Below are 19928 nucleotides of genomic sequence, written 5' to 3' on the forward strand. Positions count from 1 at the left end.
ATACTTCAGGCAAGAAAAGAGGAGGAACTGAATTATGGTGGATGAAGAATTTGTTCATATTGAATGCCACATATATGATGAGAGGAAGGGGGAACTAATGAGATTACCAGTTTCATAACCTTCCCTGATGTTGGCAAATATAGTTCAACGCTTTTCTATAAGGGTGAAAGCTAGTGATGTCACAAGTACAAATTATTCTTAACCTGCCAGTATCCAGGGTGGTTTTTATTTTGTTGTTGAGTTATGTTGTTGAGTTTTGTTGTTTCAGTTATGTCTTACTCTTCATGACTCCATTTGGGCTTTTTATACTGGAATGGTTTGTCATTTTCCTTCACTGAGGCAAACAGGGTTAAGTGATTTGACCAGTCATACAGCTAGTAAGTTTATGAGTTCAGATTCGAACTCCTGACTCTATAGTGGTCTACAGTGCCACCTAGTACTGCCACAGAAATAAGCACTTAGGAGACAGGAAAAAGATGTTAACCTCACACTTATCACATGATCAGAGATTTGAAGTACAGTTCCTAGCACTTTTATTATCCATTAGATTGTGAGCTCCTTCAGGGCAGGAACTATTTTTTGCCTTTATGTATATTCCCACAACTTAGCACAGTGACTGGCACGCAGCAGGCACTTAATGTTTATTGATTGATTGGCACTAGGGAGAAGATAAAAGCTGATTCTGATGACACATTAGATTATAAATACTACCTATAGATGGTGTCACTTACAATCTCTTATGTAACCAATTATCAGGCAGGACATAAAAACTAGTGGAAAAGGAAATTCTCCACTGGGGATCTGTGCCAAGACAAGTTATTGAAATGTGAGAGAATGTGTATGTGTGTGTATATGAAGCTAATAATAATAGCTAATATGTACGTATCTATATCTGTCTATCTATTGCACTTGTCGTGTGCCAGACACTGCTAAATGTTACATAATTATCTCATTTGATCCTCACAACCACCCTGGGAGATAGGTGCTATTACGATGTGTATACTACAGCTGAGGAAACTTGGGCAAATGGGGTAAAGTGACACATAGTGTCTGAGCCCAGATTTTAACTTAGGTCTTTCTGACTTCAGGTCCAGAGCTCTCTCCATGGTGTCACCTAGCCACCTCTAGATGCAGCTGAAGAAGATAAGAATCCAGGGTCTGACCAAAGGAAACTGAGCCACCTTCCTCTGCCTATTTGTTCATGTGTCAGGGCATCATTTATGAGGTTCACTCACCCCAGATCCCTCCTCTCTACTCTAGGAAGTATACATTGGAGAAAATGAGTAATTCTTTCACACCACCTGCCTCTGCTTGAAGAATATGAGTGGCTGACACTTTGTGTATTTCCCTCAGAACTTAGAAATGTTGGAAATGATAAATATGGAGGGAACTCAACAAATACTTCATTAACTGATTGATATCTTGAACTCAGATTCAGAGAAGAATGTGGGAAAGAGAATGAAAGAGTAACTATTCTCACGTCAGAGATTATGTGTTTTCCAAGGCACAGAGAAAGATTTGCTTCATTATCTATTTAACTTAAATTATCTCAAAATCATACTCATAGATGCACACAGTTTTACTTAATGGAAGGTTCTACTTAATACAAACAGCCTACTCTTTATGGTCCATTAAAATCAGTACTTCTGGTCGGCTTAAAAATGATATTAGGATTATAATCAGTTGAGATCATTTCTGGTATGTATGTCCTTTCAAAAACAAGAGGTATTTCTTTGAATAGTAATGGGGATTTTCGTTTCCACTTCAGAATCCCCTTATAATACTTCCGCTGGAGGTCTTTCAGGTCCATGAATTGTTTTTCTGAAAATAATCAGAATGTGGGAGAATTATATTTGTTGATTCCAAATTGGCAGCTGGTAATAACTTCAAGATGCACGTTTCACAAATAAATCCCTGTAATACTTGATTCTCACTCTTAGGATTAAGAGTTACACTTTTCTTCCCCCTCCTCCTTTATCTATGCTCAGGTAATTTGTGTTTATATCCAATTTTATCAGGGAATCTTTTGGAAATCTTTTAGTCCTCTTGGAAACATCTTTTCCGTTTTTGAAGAAGAGCAATCCTGTTTTTTCTGCTTGAATTCAGCAGTTAGGACATTTTAAGTTGGGTCAGATCTGGCAGTAAGTAGAAATCTTATTGTGGATTTCCCAGAACTTCAAAGTTAGAAGAATGAGTGATTGACACCCTGGTCACTGTGGTTACCAAGATAAACTATTAATCTTAATGGAGGTTAAAACAAATCATAAGAGGCTGACCTTTGGTATAGTGCTTTTGTGTTTTAGGATTTCCTCTCAGTTCTAAATCACTAGTAAGAAAAAAAGAGACTAGAGAAGATATTCTTTTGTTCTGCCTAGGAAGGCATAACCTAAATCCCTCCCCCTCACCAAAGAGCATAGCCAGTGGGTGAAAGGGTGACTTCATGCTAAATAAGGCCTAAAAGAAATTGGAAAAACAAACAAAAGGAAATCCCATGAAAACCTTAGTGAAGCTTAACACGTTTTGGCTCTTATTTTTATTCTCTTTTTTGTTATTTTAGGAATATGCATTTGCAGAAGAACTTTGAATTAGCCTAGTGGGGAAGAGAACGAGGAAATTAAATAGAAAACATTTTAAAATACCTGGAGGTTTAGAGGCAACACCAATGTAGAACTTGCAATCTTAATAGAGTTGATGTATAGGACTTTGAATATCACACCTTTTTAAGCAGGCAGAAAGAGAGAGACTAGAAGATGCCTTCTTAACTAGTATGGTTAAAGTGTGGGAATTGATGCCTTTATCAGGGTGTTTCAAAGGGAGCAAATAGCTACACTAAGACTGGCTTATTAAAGTCTATGTGATGCCAAATAATGAAGTCTTTCTTACTCAGAATGGCTATAAGCAAAAATTAGTTAAGCAAGCCTGTCCTTTTGCTTTCGTTAACATTTTTCAAACACTGTTATTTTAAAATCTTGCATTTTATATATCAGGAAGTTGAGGCATAGAAAGGTCAAGTGACTCGACAACCATAGTCACACAGTTAGTTAGTGAATGAGGCAGGATTCAAACCCAAGACTTCTTGACCCCAGTCTAGCGCTATCCATTATGTTGTATTCATGATAATGATAATAGTGATTTACTCACCTGGATGGAGCAGTTTTTCAGAATGTTTTTGTCTCTTTGCTTGTGGCCTAAAGATTTTCCCTTTGGGAGGGACGATGTTGAAAAGGACTAGTTTACAGAAAATCTTCTCATTCAAAATGTCATCTCTTATTATGAAGGGTAACAAGAAAGGGAGACAATGGTGAACAAGCATCTCATAAGGAAAAATGTGCATTGGCCGGGGAAATTTGTTCAGGAGGGCAATTTTTCTGCAAGGCGTGGGGCTCTTTTCAGGTAATGTTCGTGATCCACTAACTGCTAATAAGGTGCGGTGTAGGATTTTAATCATTCCTTTTGGGTCAAAAATATCACTGCTGCCTTTCAAGACAATAGGCTGAGCATGCTCTGCTGGCACTTTATGACCCAGTGTTTCTAGTGATATGATGTTTAAGACTCGAAGAAGATAGTTCTTTGCTTCTGTAATGGAAATATCATGTTTTCTTAAGTTATGGAATTTTTCATTTTCCTTTATCAAAGTGTCAGCAGATAGAAACAATTTTGAGAGCTGTAAAAAAAAAAAAAAGAAAGAACATTTACATCATTAGAGTAGCACACAAAGAAGAAATCCAGCAGGTAAAATGAAATGATTTAACAAGAATACATGAGACTCTTGGAAAAACTGTACTGGAAATAAAATAGATGGGCAAGTACTAGTACCTAAGGCAAATGAAATATCAAATGACCAAGAAAATAGAAGGGTTCTTCTTTGAGTGTGTGTGGGAGGAAGGGCATTGTATTTATAAAACTAAAGCAAACCAAAGCAAAGTAGAATGGTGGAGTGAAATAAATCTTGAACAAAGGCTTAGTAGAACTGGGTTTCGATGCTTGCTTTACTACCAGCCAGCGGTGTAACCTTGGGATTCATAGGACCTATTTCTAGATTGCATTGATTGCTCATTGGTTTGCTTCATCCATATAAGACCCATCATTATGCGAAAAATTGAACAAAAACCCCTAAATGAATGTTAACCTACTTAATGTACCTATGCTTTAGAATCTGAAGGTTGACTTTAGAGTCAGAAATTCAGGCCATCAATAATGGGATGACACCTTTATTCTTTGTTTTACCATGATGCCTCTTAGAGGCTAATGGTTATTTATGTAGGGGGATAAGCCTTTAAGGCTCTGGGAAATTTATTGGTTAATGTTTCTCAGAGTCCAGCTAAAACCACAAAAGTAGCAACTCTCTCATATTTCTTTGTGAACAAGTCCAGTAAATCTACAACATCAGCTTGGGGGAGAGTTAGACCCTCTCCCTTCTATCTTTCTCCCTTCCTCATCCCTTCAACCAAAATCACAGTGCTCAAAGACCTTGAAGTATAGGATCCTGGAAGGAAGGTAGCAGATAACACCTTCCTCACCCAATGCTGCCCTAGAACCCTGGGAAAACTGACACTCACATTGGAGATGGGACCTTTCCTGCATAAAAAGGAAAATAAAGAATTCACCTGTGTTGCTGCATCCTCATTAACTAATCTGACACTACTGGTGGTTTTCAAAATAGATGAAAGAAAGTCATTTCAAGGCAAAAATTTGATCCTCTCAGGTCTTCAACGCTTCTGACGTCTCAGTCAGCTACATGTAAAATATATCCCTTAATAAATCTCATTAGGGTACTTAAATTTCATGCTTGGGCTGTTCCTTTCTTATGGTAGATGCTGACTTTATGTAAAAATTACTCATTAAGATAAGCACTTCATGCTAACTAGAAAGAATAAAATGGGTAGAAGAGACTGGCCATCTCTTCATTTGTCCCTCTGAACCCCAAATAGTACTAATCCGCTTGAACAAATCATTTCATTATTCTGGGCATAATTTTGCTCTCATGTAAAATTGAAAGGTTGAATTAGATGAAGCACAGGATGCTATACTTCAGTTGAGCTAGACAGACAACCCTAAAGTCCCCTTCAACTCTAAACATCCTATTATCCTTTTATAGTTATCAGGAGTACCCAGATAAGAAAAATCCAAATCCAGATGCACACAGATGAGTTGTAAGAGAGACCTACTAACTCATAGAGATATATAATAGGGAATGGAGTCTCAATGCTGTCAGACAAGGGATTCCCTTGGCCACATGCCCCAATAATATGCCAACTGCAAAACCCATTAGGGTTTCACACAATCATAACCTGCCTTGCCTCAACTGAGGCCTTTTTTGGGGGGATCCCCAGCATTTAGCACAATGCCTTGCATACAGTTGGTACTGAATAAATGCTAGTTGACTGCATTTATATCAAGAGGCATATCTTTGTCAACAGTAGAGAAAATTATCACCTATTGTTTGTGTTTTACCCCAAGGCTTCAAGGATGAGTAAGGGGAAAAAATGGCATAGACTAAATAGGGACTGGATCTTTTATTTTATTGCTAGGATAAGAAAGTTTCCTCTACCAGTGTAGGTTGGTTCCTTCTCTGCAGCTGGGAGTCTTAGAGAGTTTTCTGATGTACTTAGAAATTAAGTGACTTACCAGGCACTCAACAATCAGAATGTGCCAAAGAGCAGCCTGGTTCGTATCAAAGACAGGGCATGAATTCATGTCTTTCTGCAAAACTGTCTCTGTAAGGAAGCTTGAATGCTAGTGGGAATCAAGGAGAGAGCCTAAGTGACTTCTCAACATCCCTGCCTTTCCACAGTGTTATACTGATGGGAAAATTAACCTTGAAAAATCCCTGCCTTTCCACAATTTTATATTGATGGGAAAATTAACCTTGAAAAAGTAAACACATTTTTGCAGCAAATGCCATTATCTCTAAAAGCAATTATGAGCCAGCTAGTTCAGCTCATTCATTCATCTGTTCATTCAGCAATAAACATTTATGAAGCATCTAATACGAGCTAGACGTGGTGCTAGGAGTAGGGGAGAGGATGAGAAAGATATGAAGATGAGCAGTGCCTTGTCCCTGCCTCTAAGGGGTTTACAACTGAAGGGTGAATGAACAGATATATGAACATATGAACAGACTATATGATATAACGCAAATTAGAATATGACAAGGATTTAAGAGGAAGAGAAAATGATTGAATAATGCTGGTAGATCAGGCCAAAGTCCCAGGTTTGATAACTACTTCAGGCCCCTTTGTTTCATATCATCATAATAGTTCACAGAAGCTGCATGCTTAATTCTAGGCAATTGCTTTGCAAATGGATACTGGGAAACTACCTTTCCTACTCGATGTCACATACACTATGGCCAAACCATTTATGTCTTTGCATTGACTCTCTCATATTTGCTATGCCCTCTCCTTCAGTTCCACCTAGTTTTGTTCAAGCTTCATCATTAGTGGCATCCTTTACATTAATGGAACCCTCAGCTTTTCCTGATCTCCCCAGCTCTTGATGTCTTTCCTCCCCCATTCATCCCATCAATTATCTTGTACTGATTTTATATATTTTCATAAACTTGTGTATGTATATGTTGTTTCCCCAGACCACATAGTAAGTTCCTACAGGGTAGGCATGGTTTCATTTTGCCTTTATATCTTCACTATGTAGCACAATGCCTGGCACATAGTTATTACTTAATTAATGATTGTTAATTGATTGAAGTATAGTAGGAATCATTCACCTATACTCTGGGTGTTTTCTAGAGGCTTCCTGAATGCCACACAGATCTAATCCATCACCTTTTTTGTAGATACTATCATGGAAGCTGGGAGTACTCAATAATAGAATGACTTTTTGACACAAGACAGAGTTTTAAATGCATACCGGGCAAAAAAATGAATCCTTCTTGGCATCCACCACTCTCTGTGTGGCATCAGCAATATCGTTGATCTTTACTGATTCTGTTATCTCTGCTGTGTCATCTATTTCTCTAAGATCAGATGAGTTTTCTTTGTCAATGATGTTCATTGTGCTGGGAGATGACATTCTACTTCCTAGGGGAAAAGAAATAAATCAAAGTTACTCTTATGGACTCATTCACAGGAAATAAAGAAAAATGAAATGAGAAAAAAAATCAAAGATTCAAGAGGCTTCTGGATGATTAATTCAGTCTTCTAAACTTTGGGATTGGGACATTCTTTTGGATTTTGTACCAGATTTTCCTTTTATTTATTTATATTATTACATTCTATTATTTATAATCTCATGATTCCTGGTCACTTTGTGGTATCTCAACCAATAGTTTCAAATTCTTTAAGGTGGTTATTCTGTAGACATTGATCACAGCTTCAAAGAATTTTCTAGAATTATATCTTGTCCTTTTATCTTACCCAAGTAATCAGTCTTCAGTCAGGGCCTTAGAAATGATTATGTGTCTCTTTGTTCAAAGGAAAGTGCTGATTTCCCACAAGAGTATAAAATATTGATTCAAATGGAGATAAAATGGCAGAGAAAAGGCAGCAACTATCCTTAGCTCTCCCTAAAACCCCTCCAAACACCTTTTAATAATGCCATCAAACAATTTCTAAAGCAGTACAACCCACAAAAGGATGGGGTAAGAGTGCAGTATAGTCCAGTGCAGTCTGAACCAGCACAGTTCCAGCTGCAGTAAACCAGGAGGAGGCCGAGGGAGCCACTGAATCAGCAGTGTCAGTGCTTTCAACCCACAGATAATGAGGGGCTTGAACAAACTGATCAGGAGGAGATTATAGGGGTCTCTTTGCTGGCCCTGGGAGCAGGATTCTGTTGCTTTGCCCATACTCAGATGTGAGTCACAGTCCTGGGGGGCAGTCCCAGAGTGAGTAGGAAGACTAGCACACCAGTGGAGCCAGTTCCTCACAGTTCCAGGGAAGAGAAGAGTGCTTGGGGTCACTCACAGATCATAGATCCTATCACCTTGGAAGAACTGAAAACTTACAGGTCCCTATAGATATCTCTGAAAACAGCTGCATAAAACCCATGAACCTTGGGACAGTGTATCTTCCACCTGGGAAGCAGAGCCCTACTTTAACAAAGAGTAAAAAGTCAAGAAATAAACTGAAAAAAAAATGAGCAAACAACAGAAAAAACATTCTAACCAAAGAAAGCTACTGTGGTGACAAGAAAGATCAAACATACACTCAGAAGGAGATAATGAAGTCAAAGCTCCTACATCCAAAGCCTCCAAGAAAAATATGAATTGGTCTCAGGCCATGGAGGAGCTCAAAAAGGATTTTGATAATCAAGTAAGAAAGATAGAAGAAAAATTGGGAAGAGAAATGAGAGTGATGCAAGAAAATCATGAAAAAGAGTCAACAGCTTGGTAAAGGAGACACACACACACACACACACACACACACACACACACACACACACACACACACACACACACACACACCCCAGCACTGAAGAAAATAATACCTTAAAAAACAGACTAGACCAAATGATAAAAGAGGTACAAACGGCCAATGAGAAGGAGAACACCTTGAAAAGCAGAATTTGCCAAGTGGAAAAGGAGGTATAAGAGCTCACTGAATAAAATAATTACTTAAAAATTAGGATGGAGAAAGTGGAAGCTAATGACTTTATGAGAAAGCAAGAAACAACAAAAACCAAAAGAAGGAAAAAATAGAAGATAATGTGAAATATCTCATTGAAAAAACAACTGACCTGGAAAACAGATCTAGATGAGATAATTTAAAAATTATTGGACTCCCTGAAAGTCATGATAAAGAAAAAGAGCCTTGACATCATCTTTCAATAAATTATCAACCAGGAAAACTGCTTGGATATTCTGGAACCAGAGGGTAAAATAGAAATTGAAAGAATCCACCAATCACCTCCTGAAAGAGATCCCAAAATGAAAACTCCCAGTAATATTATAGCCAAATTCCAGAGCTCCCAGGTCAAGGAAAGAATATTGCAAGCTGCCAAAAAAGAAACAATCGAAGTGTTGTGGAACCACAATCAAGATAACACAAGATTTAGCAGCTTCTACATTAAAGAATCAGAGGGCTTGGAATATAATATTTCAGAGGGCAAAGTCACTGATTTGGATTCAATCAAATGGTCACACTTGAGGATCTAGAGGGCTACATGTAGCCTTCAGGCCACAGGTTACCCACCCTTGATGCTAGGATTACCTTCAAGAATCATCTACCCGCCAGAACTATGTTTAATCCTTCAGGGGGAAAAATGGATATTCAATGAAATAGAGAACTTTCAAGCACTCTTGATGAAAAGACCAGAACTGAATAGAAAATATGACTTTCAAAGAGAAGCATAAAAGGGTAAATAGGAAAGGGAAATCATAAAGGACTTAATAAGATTAAACTGTTTACATTCCTGCATGGGGAGATGATACTTGTAACTCACAAGAAATTTCTCATTATTATGGCAGTTAGAAGGAATATATGTAGACAGAGGGCACAGGTATGAGTTGAGTATGAAGGGATGATATCTAAAATATAAAATTAAGCAGTGAATGTATTGGTAGAAAGGGAAAGGGAGGGGTAGAATGGGGTAAATTATCTCACATAAAAGAAGTGAGAAAAAGCTTTGACAGTGGAGGGAAAAATGAGGGAGGTGGGAGAGGAGGGAGTGAGTGAACCTTACTCTCATCAGGATTGGCTCAAAGAGGAGAATAACACACATGATTAATCAGGTTTAGAAATCTGTCTTACCCTACTGGAAAGAAGGGAGGGAAGGGGATAAAAGAAGGGGGGCTGTTATAGAAGGGAAGGCAGATTGGGAGAGGCAGTAGTCAGAAGTAAAAAACTTTTGGGGAGGGACAGGGTGAAAGGAGAGAGATAACAGAATAAACAGGGGTAGGGAATAGAATGGAGGGAAACATATTTAACAATCATAGCCATAAAAAAAAATTGTGAAGCAAGCTTTCTCTGATAAAAGCCTCATTTCTCAAATATATAGAGAATTGAATCAAACTTATAAAAAATAGACACCATTCCCCAATTTATAAATGATCAAGAGATTTGAACAGTTTTCAGGTGAAGTAATCAAAGCTATCTACAGTCATATGAGAAGGTGCTCTAAATAGCTATTGATTGGAGGAATGCAAACTGAAACAATTCTGAGGTACTCCCTCATACCTATTAGATTGGCTAATAGCACAGAAAAGCAGGATGACAAATGTTGCAGGGATTGTGGGAAAAATGAGATACTAATGGTTGGTGCTGTTGTGAATTGATTCAAGCATTGTTTAGAGCGATTCCAAATTATGCCCAAGAGCTATACCCTTTGACCTAGAGGGACTATTACTAGGTCTGTATTTTTAAAAAAGACAAAAAACAAAAGGGGAAAATGTGTATATATTTATACATATTTACAGTTACATAAATATTTATAGCAGTTCTTTTCTGGTGGTAGGGAGTTGGAAATTGAGGGGATGCCCATCAATTTGGAAATGGCTGAACAAATTGTGCTGTGTAGCTGTGACAGAATATTATTGTGCTATAAAAAATGATGAAGAAGATGCTCTCAGAAAAACCCGGAAAGAATTACATGAACTAGTGCAAAGTGAAATGTACAGTGAACAAAGTAACAGCAATATTGTAAGATGACCAGTTGTGAATGACTTAGCTATTCTCAGCAATGCGATGATCCAAGACAACTCGGAAGGACTTATGATGAAAAATGCTATCCAGCCTCAGACAAAGAACTGATGGTGTCTGAATGCAGATTGAAGCATGTATTTTTTTACTCTATTTTTCTTGAGGGGTTTTTTTTGGGGGGGGGGTCTGTTTTCTTTCACAACATGAATAGCATGGAAATATGTTTTGCATGACTACACATGTATAACCTGTATTGAATTACTTGCCTTCTCAATGGGAGGGATGGGAGGGAAGAAGGGAGAGAATTTGGAACTCAAAGTTTTAAACAAATCTTAAAAATTATTTTTACATGTATTTGGGGTAAAATAAAATACTAAATAACTTTTTTTAAAAAGAGAGAGAGAATAAGATGTTGTTTTATCTGTCTTTTCCTAGTGTAACCTGTGTTGGGAGAGAATAGTTGAGGAAAAAATAATCTCTGTCACAGTATCTTGGCCATTATGAGCTCTGGCTTCCCTACTCAATACATTCCAAGGTTTCCCATTGCCTTTAGGGTAAATATAAACTCCTCTGTTTGACTTTCAAAACCCTTTAACAACCTTCTCCAATTCATAGCCCCACCAATAATACATTTATGTGTTCATATTTCCAAAGCTCCTTTAATAGTTAATATTTTTATCTTTTATTATCTTTGCCTATTTGCTGGGTGTGAGATAAAACTTCAGAGCTATTTTGATATACATTTCCATTATTAGTGACTTATGGCATGTTTTCAAGTGGTTGTTAAGAATTTGTAGCTTTTTGTGGAGAATTATTTATTCATATTATTTTTTAGGTCTTTTGTGTATATTTATTAGTTGCTCATGTAACTTGGATATAGGGCCCTTAACATGAATATTTAATACAAAGAATTTTCCCCCCAGTTGACTTCTTTCCTTCTGTGAGAAAATGTCATTGCATTGTTTGAACTTAGCCCTGCATGACTGAGAGACCAGAGCTGTTGCTTAGAAACTAAATTTATTTAATGCTTAACTCAGGACTCCAGGTTATACTGACCAAAAATCTCTCAGGGAATCTGAAGATTGATGCAAGGAATGTAAGGAGTTTCCTCCTGTTATAAATCTCAAGCAACCTATGTATCTTATCTGGAAAGTGCCTCCACGCTAGCCAGTCAATTACCGTTTCCTGGTTCCTTTTTTTGAACTCTATATTAAACATAAAATGTACAGAGACTTCAGGGGAGTGAGTCATCCCTTTTTCAGTTCTTCTCCCTGCAGAATAACTTAATAAATTTCTTTCTAAATTTTTTCACTTATCATCATAAATGCATAAATTCAATTTTATGTAATCTAAATGATCTTTTTACAATTTGTAACCACCTCTAACCTTTGTTTGGCTAAGAATTCACCCCCATCCATAGTTACGAAAGTAACCTGAAAGTTACCTGATCTGATTCTCTCTCAATTTTTTTAATGATATGACCTTTAATTAATTTATCATATACTTATTTTGAGTTTATTGTGGTATATGGTAAAAGATGTTAGGCCAAACTGCCAGACTGCTTTTCAGTTTTCCTAGCAATTCTTGTCAAAATCAAGCAAATCTTGTCATATACATATACATGCATATACACATACACACGTACATTTTTGTGGTTATTCAGTCATTTCAGTTGTGTCTGACTCTCATTTGGGTTTTGGTTTTTTTTTTTGTAAAGATATTGGAGTGGTTTGCCATTCTTTCTTCAGTTAATTTTATAGGTGAGGAAACTGAGGCAAACAGGGTTAAGTGACTTGCTCAGGACCATGTAGCTAGTAAGTGTCTGAGGCCAGATATGAACTCAGGTCTTCCTGACTCCAAGCCTGGTACTCTATCCACTGTGCCACCTAGCTTCCTATACATACATATATATATACATACATACATATATACAGAGAGAGAGAAAGAGAATGTGATATATATGTGTGTATATACATGCATATATGTATGTGTGTGAATATAAAAAGAGAAAATGAATGCCATATACAATATAGTTATACATTCTATATATGTATATAGTGTGTATGTAGCTGTGTGTGTATGTGTGTGTGTGTGTGTGTGTGTGTGTGAGAGAGAGAGAGAGAGAGAGAGAGAATTCCACTCATTCTTTCTCTATAGACATATTCCAAGACTCTATAGCTACAAAAGAGCAAAGAGTCATATTGTATGAAGCAAGGAGTCAGTGTGGGTGGTGGTCTTGTCCCCTAGAATAATAAAAAAAATAACACAATGGGTAAGACTGTGGGACAATTCAGCTTTCTTCTTGGCAGTGTTCCAAACCCTACATCTTTCCCGCTTTTGACAGACTAAGAAAGTCTCCAGACAACGGAACAATGGGGCCAGGAAGCAGTTGTTGTTGGGGATGTTCTTGAATAACAATGCAGGTCTCAGTTCTCAGGATGCGGTCTGGGAACCTCTGAGGTAACTCAAGACCTTTTCAGGTCTGTGAAGTCATAACTATTTTCATAATATCATAAGACATTATTTGCCTATTAAAATATTACCTTTTCTAGCTACATGTCTACTTAAGACTGAATTTTCTTCATAGAGTGAAACTAAAACAACATATAACAGACTGAGTGCAGAAACAGATGTGAGTCCAGCTGTCTTTTCTTAAGTCAAGCATTGAAGAGATTTGCAAAAATATACAAAACAATGCCACTCTTCTCACCTTTTTGTTTGTTTTGGAAAATATATTTATCTTCAGTAAAAAATATGTAATGAGTTTATTATTTTTTAAATGAATATATTTTTTAAAAAATCTTATGTTTTAATTTTTTTTAAATTTTAATTAATTTCTTTTTAGTTTTCAACATTCACTTTTATAAGATTTTGAGTTCTAAATTTTTCCCTCCCCTTCCGTCTTCCCTCCCCAAGATGGCATGCAATCTGATATAGGTTATATATGTACAATCTTGTTAAACATATTCCCACATTCGTCATGTTGTGAAAGAAGAATTAGAACTAAAGGGAAAAGCCATGAGAAAGAAAAGGAAAGAGAAAATAGTATGCTTCAGCCTGCATTCAGACCCCATAGTTCTTTCTCTGGATGTGAATGGCATTTTCCCTCTTGAGTCCCCTGGAACTTAGACTTAGCTCTTCTCAGCAATGCAGTGACTTAGCAAAGTTGGTCATCACACAATGTTGCTATTACTATGAATAATACTATCCTGGCTCTAATCACTTCATTCAGCATCAGTTCATGTAAGTCTTTCCAGGTTTTCCTGAAATCCACCTGCTCATCATTTTTTATGGAGCAATAGTATTCCATTATATTCATATATAACAACTTGTTCAGTCATTCCCCAAACGATGGGCATTCCCTCAATTTCTAATTCTTGGGCACCACAAAAAGTTACTATAAATATTTTTGTAAATGTGTGTCCTTTACCCATTTTTATATTCTCTTTGGGATACAGATCTAGTAGTGATATTGCTGGATTAAAGGGTATGCAAGGTTTGGTTGCCCCCTTGGGCATAGTCCCAAACTGCTCTCCAGAATGGTTGGATTAATCTACAACTCCACCAACAATGCATTAGGTTCCAGTTCTCCCACATCTTCTGCAACATTTATCATTTTCCTGTTTTGTCATGTTAGCCAATCTGGTAGGTGTGATGTGGTACCTCAGAGTTGTTTCATATTGCATTTTTCTAAAGCAATAGCGACTTAGAGCATTTTTTCATATGACTAGAGATAGGTTTAATTTCTTCATCTGAAAACTGTATTCATATCCTTTGACCATTTCTCAATTGGGAAATTACTTGTATTCTTACAAATTTGACTCAGTTCTCTATAAAACTTAGAAATGAGGCCTTTATTAGAGATATTGGCTATAAAAATTTCTTCCCAGCTTTCTGTTTCCCTTCTAATCTTGGTTGCATTGGCTTTGTTTGTACAAAACCTTCATAATTTAATGTAATCAAAATTATCCCTTTTCCATTTCATAATGTTCTGTATCACTTGCTTCATCATAAATTCTTCTGTTCTCCATAGATCTGACAAGTAAACTATTCCTTGCTCTCCTAATTTTCTGATAGTATCACCTGTTATGTCTAAATCATGTACCCATTTTGACCTTATCTTGGTAAGATATTGGTCTATGCCTAGTTTCTGCCATACTATTTTCCAGTTTTCCAACAGTTTTTGTCAAATATTGAGATCTTATCCCAGATGCTGGAGTCTTCCTCCATAATTTCTAGGAGTATAAAAGGGTCTTAAGACCAAAAAGCTTTGAGGATGGCTCCTCTAGAGTCTAGTCTTACTCCCACTCTGAGACTGTCTGTAAACAAGAAATAGTTGCCAAGGGCACACACAAGAAGAAGTAGAACTCCTGGGTTCATGATTGTTAGATTGTGCTATTGTCATTATGGGCAATGAGGTAGTGCAGATGGATAGAGTGCCAGGTCTAGAGTTAGGAAGATTCATCTTCCTGAATTCAAATCCAGCCTCAGACACTACCTAGCTGTGTGACCCTGAGCAAGTCACTTAACCCTGTTTGTCTCAGTTTCCTCATTTGTCAAATGAGCTAGAGAATGAAATGGCAAACCACTCTAGTATCTTTGCCAAGAAAGTCCCAAATGGGGTCACGAGGAGTTTGACACAACCGAAACGACTGAACAATAAAAATTGGTGTTATAGACCTATTTGCCATGAAAGACAAGAAAGATAATGAGGTAGATAAGACTTCTTTGAGGTAGAACAGTCCAACTGAAAAGTTCTTATGGCTGGTTTCACTTTGTTGCTGGTATATTATATGTGTTCCTAGGGAAAGACTGTGCACTGCTGAAGTACTTGGAGTCTGGGGTACAGAGAACTATGGAGGATATGATGGTGATCAATCTATGTCATAGGGTCAGGAATTCATTCACTCAACAAAGATTCTTTAAGCAGAGCATTCTGCTGGGCACTGGGAAAAATACAAAATTTAGGTAAAGCTATGACATCCTAACTCCATGGAAGTAACAGCTGACAGCATGTCTTTGACAACACTTTCAAGGCTGTTCTTTATGGAATAGTACGTCTAAGACTTCCTTCTCCTGTGGTGGTTTGTTTAAGATGCTTGCAAGCTTTTCTTTGTACCTTTCCTACACCTTCTGTTTTATCATAAACTGAAGAGCACTTGGTTCTTAGTCACTTATTCCCAAATCAGGGCATGTACTACAATTGCCTAGCTTCCCTTCATTCCTGCTCCATCCCTAGTCCCACACTTCATGATGAAAGAATTACAATCTAGCCCACTCTAATGGCTTCAATTATTATCTGTACATGGTTAAATCCCAAATCTGTATCTCTCTACTTGACCACTCTCCTGAGCTCCAGTCCTCCAGCCTGATTGATAATGTTTTCTTGAGAGATAACATACCCCAATCATTTAGCCCCCAAACCAGATCCTTATCCTGACTTTCTTGTTTCTGTCAATGAAGCATAATTTTCACAGTCACTCTCACTAGGAACCATGTCAATGCCACTTTCTTCCTCATCTCCCTGCACAAAGTTAGTGGAGCCACACGCCAATGTAGCTGATGCCACTACAAGATTAGTGGCAGCACCTCCAGGGCTTCTTCCCCTCTCTCGCTGTGCAGCTGCCCTCCAAGTGACATGAGTGTCTGGTGCTCTCTCCAAGGTCACACACTCAGTTTAGTATTTCTATGTAAACGAGCAGTTGCTTTGGAGATTTGTTGGTTCGAACATTAAAGTTTTTGGGGTGACTTTGCAAACAAGATGATAAAAAGAAATGAAAGATCAAATCAGAACAGAGAGCTTTTAATCCGGAGTGGATAAATAGATATTTGTTCACTTACATGAGAGACAAAATATTATACCTTGTTTGACAAGAACTAGTAGCTGTTCCAAAGGAATATAATCTTTGTTGCCATTTTGAAGCAAAGCATCTTGACTTAAGCAAATTGAACACCAATGAAAAACACATTAAAGCATCCAAATTGTTGAAAAATCTCAGTGGGGAGCAAAGGTTTTTCAAGAAAGTAAACTCAGAAAATGAGGTGGCTACTAAGGTTAGTTTTAAGATTTCTAAAGAAATTGGTGCTGCTGGGAAGTCTTTTACTGAAGGCAACTTCATAAAGAAATATTTACTGATTGCAGTTGCTGGATTATGTCCTTATTTAAAAAAAGTGTTTTTGAAAATATAACTTTTCAGTAAAGAGCAGCTGATATATCCAATAACCTTAATTATTGGTTAAATAAAAAGACAAATTAATTCAGCTATTATTCTTTAGTGATGATTGAGAGTATTCATTTAACTGATACTGCTCAACTTCTAATTTTTGTCCAAAGTGTTGATGACAGCCTTTGAAGTAATCGAGGGATTGGTTGGTTTGTACTCCATGTGAGGTCAAACTACTAGAAAAGACATTGCATATCAAGTGAACAAGTGTGTAACTGAAAAAGCATAATGTTTGAAAACAATGGCCATTTGCACTGATGGCACTCCATCTATATGCTGCAAAAACCTTGGTGCAGTAACTTTGGTTGAAGAGTTTGCTGGCAAAAAATTAAATATCATTTCATTGTACATTGGCAAATGTTATGCAGGAAAGTTTTGAATTTCGACCATATAATGTCAGTGAAACTTTCGATTATAAACTATATTTGTTCAAGGGGATTGAAACAGGTCATTTTAAGTATTTCTTGAAGAGGATGGTGCCACTTGCAACGATGTACTCTTATCACCCAGAAGTTTGTTGGTTGAACCATGGAAGAGTATTGCAATGTCTTTTTACTCTCTCAAGGAAGAAATTGTTGAACTCTTAGAGAATGATTGGAAAAATTTCCTAGTGCTGCATAATGAAGTTTGAAATGATGGCCTATATTTTTCACGTGACATCACAGGTCATCTAAATGAACTGAATTTACAGCTTCAAGGGAAAAGTCAACTTATTTTTCAAATTAATGCTATAGTAAAAGCTTTCAAAATGAAAGCAAGGTTATTCAAAAGCCAACTGTCAAAAGGAGAAATGTGCTACTTTACTATGTATATGAAACGTATTCAGTCGTGTAACTATGCTGAGAGAAGTATTCAAATGACATTGAACTTTTTGATCCAGCAGTTTGACAGAAGACTAACACCATCCAGAGATGACATCAAATTTTAAGTTAATTGAAAATCCTTTCTCTGTGGATCCATAGGAACTCCCTACACATTTACAGCTACAGGTTACTGAACTTCAATGGTCAACAGTTTATTGAAATAAACACAGAGAAATCAGCCTTCAAGAAGTCTATGAGAGTTTGGATAAGGGAAAGTTGAAAAATCTGTGCGATAGTGCTTTACAGGTCTTCAGCATATGTGGGAGTACCTACATATGTGAGTACCTTCTCCATTATGCGTCAAAACAAGTGACGATCAACTCCAATCAACACTTGGAAGATATTTTGAAAACATTCATTTCAAACATGATTCTGGAGAATGATAAACCGCTAACAATAAGTGTAACATGTCCCACTAACTCAACATGAACAGTAAGAAAACCCGAAAAATGTATTAAAAGTTATACTGCTTAGCAAAATAATTTTTTTAATATTAAGGTGATTTCATGACAAAAATCTTAAGTAACAAGTACAATTAATGAATGTTAATCAAAATTTCCCTTTTAAAATATAGTTTATTTGCAAAATAGTTTAATCATTAATTATACCTTTACTTGGAAAGTGAGCCACTAAAAACCTATCTGCAGCCTGAAGAAGTTAAGCCTATTTTAATTCTGGCCCCTATCTATTGCCAAGTTGTGCATGTCTGATTTAAGACAATCACAAAGGACTCCTGATAGAAAATACTACCCACACTCAGAGAAAGAATTGATGGACTTTGAATGCAGATCAAAGCATACAATTTTCACTTTATTTTTTCTTCAGTTTTTTGTGCGGTTTGTTTCTTTTTTTTAATATACAATTTATTTATTTTTCATTTCTTAATTCATGTCCACAAGAATTTGAATTCAATATTTTCTCCCCATCTGTCTCCACCCCCACCCCAGGACAGCATGCACCTCATCCACCCCTTCCTCCAGTCTGTCCTCCCTTCTATTACCCACCCTTCTTCTTCCATCCTCCTTCCCCTCTATTTTTCTGCAGGGCAAAATAGATTTCTATACTCCATTGCCCGTATAGTTTAATTTCCAGTTGCATGCTAAAACAATTTTTAACATTCATTCTTAAAGCTTTGAGTTTCATATTCTCTCCCTCCCCACCCACCCGCATTGAGAAAACAAACAATTCAATATAGATCATACATGTGTAACAATGCAAAGCACTTCCATAACATGTATGTTGTAAAAGACTAACCACATTTCCCTCTGCCCTATCCTGCCCTTCATTTATCCCATTCTCTCCCTTGACCTATCCTCCTTTTGTTTGCTTCTGATAACCCCTTTCCCCAATTTGCTGTCCTTTCTATTATCATCCTTCTCCCCTCCCCTGGTCTGTTTTTCTTCCACAACATGACTAATATGGAAATATGTTTTACATGATTACACATATATAACCTATACCAAATTGCTTACTGTTTTTTAGGAAGAGGGCAAGGAGAAAAACCTGGAACTCAAAATTTTGTAAAAATGAACATTAAAAATTGTCTTTATATACAATTGGAAAAATACTATTGAAAATTATAATATAGGAGAATGTAGCCTCTACTTTTTGTTTTAATGCATTCCTGTAAACTGCATCACTAAGTTGATGACTTGAATGTTAAGGCTAGCATTCTTAAACTAACTCTCCTGAGGTTCATGGGGGTAAAGTCTCAGAGAGATGCTATACCAAGGATGAAGCCTTAAACTGTCTCAGAAAGGTCATATAATCACTGAGATAGGAACTGAACCTGTGATATAACTGGTATAAAGGACTCCTGGATGAGAAATCGTACTTTATCAATGCAGGTCAGCACCTCCCCTGCAAAATTAGTCATAGAGAGTTGCTTAGAGTACTTAGATGTTAAGTGACTTGCCCAGAGTTACACAGGCAATATGCAATAGAGGCAGGACTTTAACCTAGGCCAGGGATGGGGAACCTGTGTCCTCAAGGTAGGTCCTCAAGAGCAGCCCTTTGACTGAATCCACACTTCGCAGAACAAATTCCCTTAATAAAACAATTTGTTCTGTAAAATTTGGACAGTCAAAAGGCTTCACCCAAAGACTTAGAAGGCCACATGTGGCTTTGAGGCCATAGGTTCCCCACCCTAACCTAGGCCTTTCTGATTTCCCGGAATTACTTAATACAAAACACTGAAGCCCAGCCAACAGGGAGGTCATAGGATCATAAACTTAGAGCAAGAAGGG

General features: G+C 37.1%; 1 protein-coding gene across 5 annotated transcripts in view; it reads right to left on the reverse strand.

Annotated features, from left to right (window-relative positions):
• Nucleotides 1–1564: 1564 nt before the first annotated feature.
• LOC140502045 (uncharacterized) overlaps nucleotides 1565–19928 on the reverse strand; it is a 72737-nt gene continuing 54373 nt past the window's right edge. For all 5 annotated transcript variants that reach the window (XR_011966507.1, XR_011966498.1, XR_011966510.1 and 2 more), the window contains 3 exons: nucleotides 6871–7040; nucleotides 3142–3664; nucleotides 1565–1821 (listed from right to left, as the gene is read on the reverse strand). Coding sequence is in view for 2 of the 5 variants with exons in the window: in XM_072606332.1 (XP_072462433.1) it covers nucleotides 1622–1821; nucleotides 3142–3664; nucleotides 6871–7040 (893 nt within the window). In the remaining 3 variants the exon portion in view is untranslated. The remainder of the gene's footprint in view (nucleotides 1822–3141; nucleotides 3665–6870; nucleotides 7041–19928) is intronic.

Source organism: Notamacropus eugenii, chromosome 1 (genome assembly GCF_028372415.1).
Source record: "Notamacropus eugenii isolate mMacEug1 chromosome 1, mMacEug1.pri_v2, whole genome shotgun sequence".
NCBI classification, from domain to species: Eukaryota; Metazoa; Chordata; class Mammalia; order Diprotodontia; family Macropodidae; genus Notamacropus; species Notamacropus eugenii.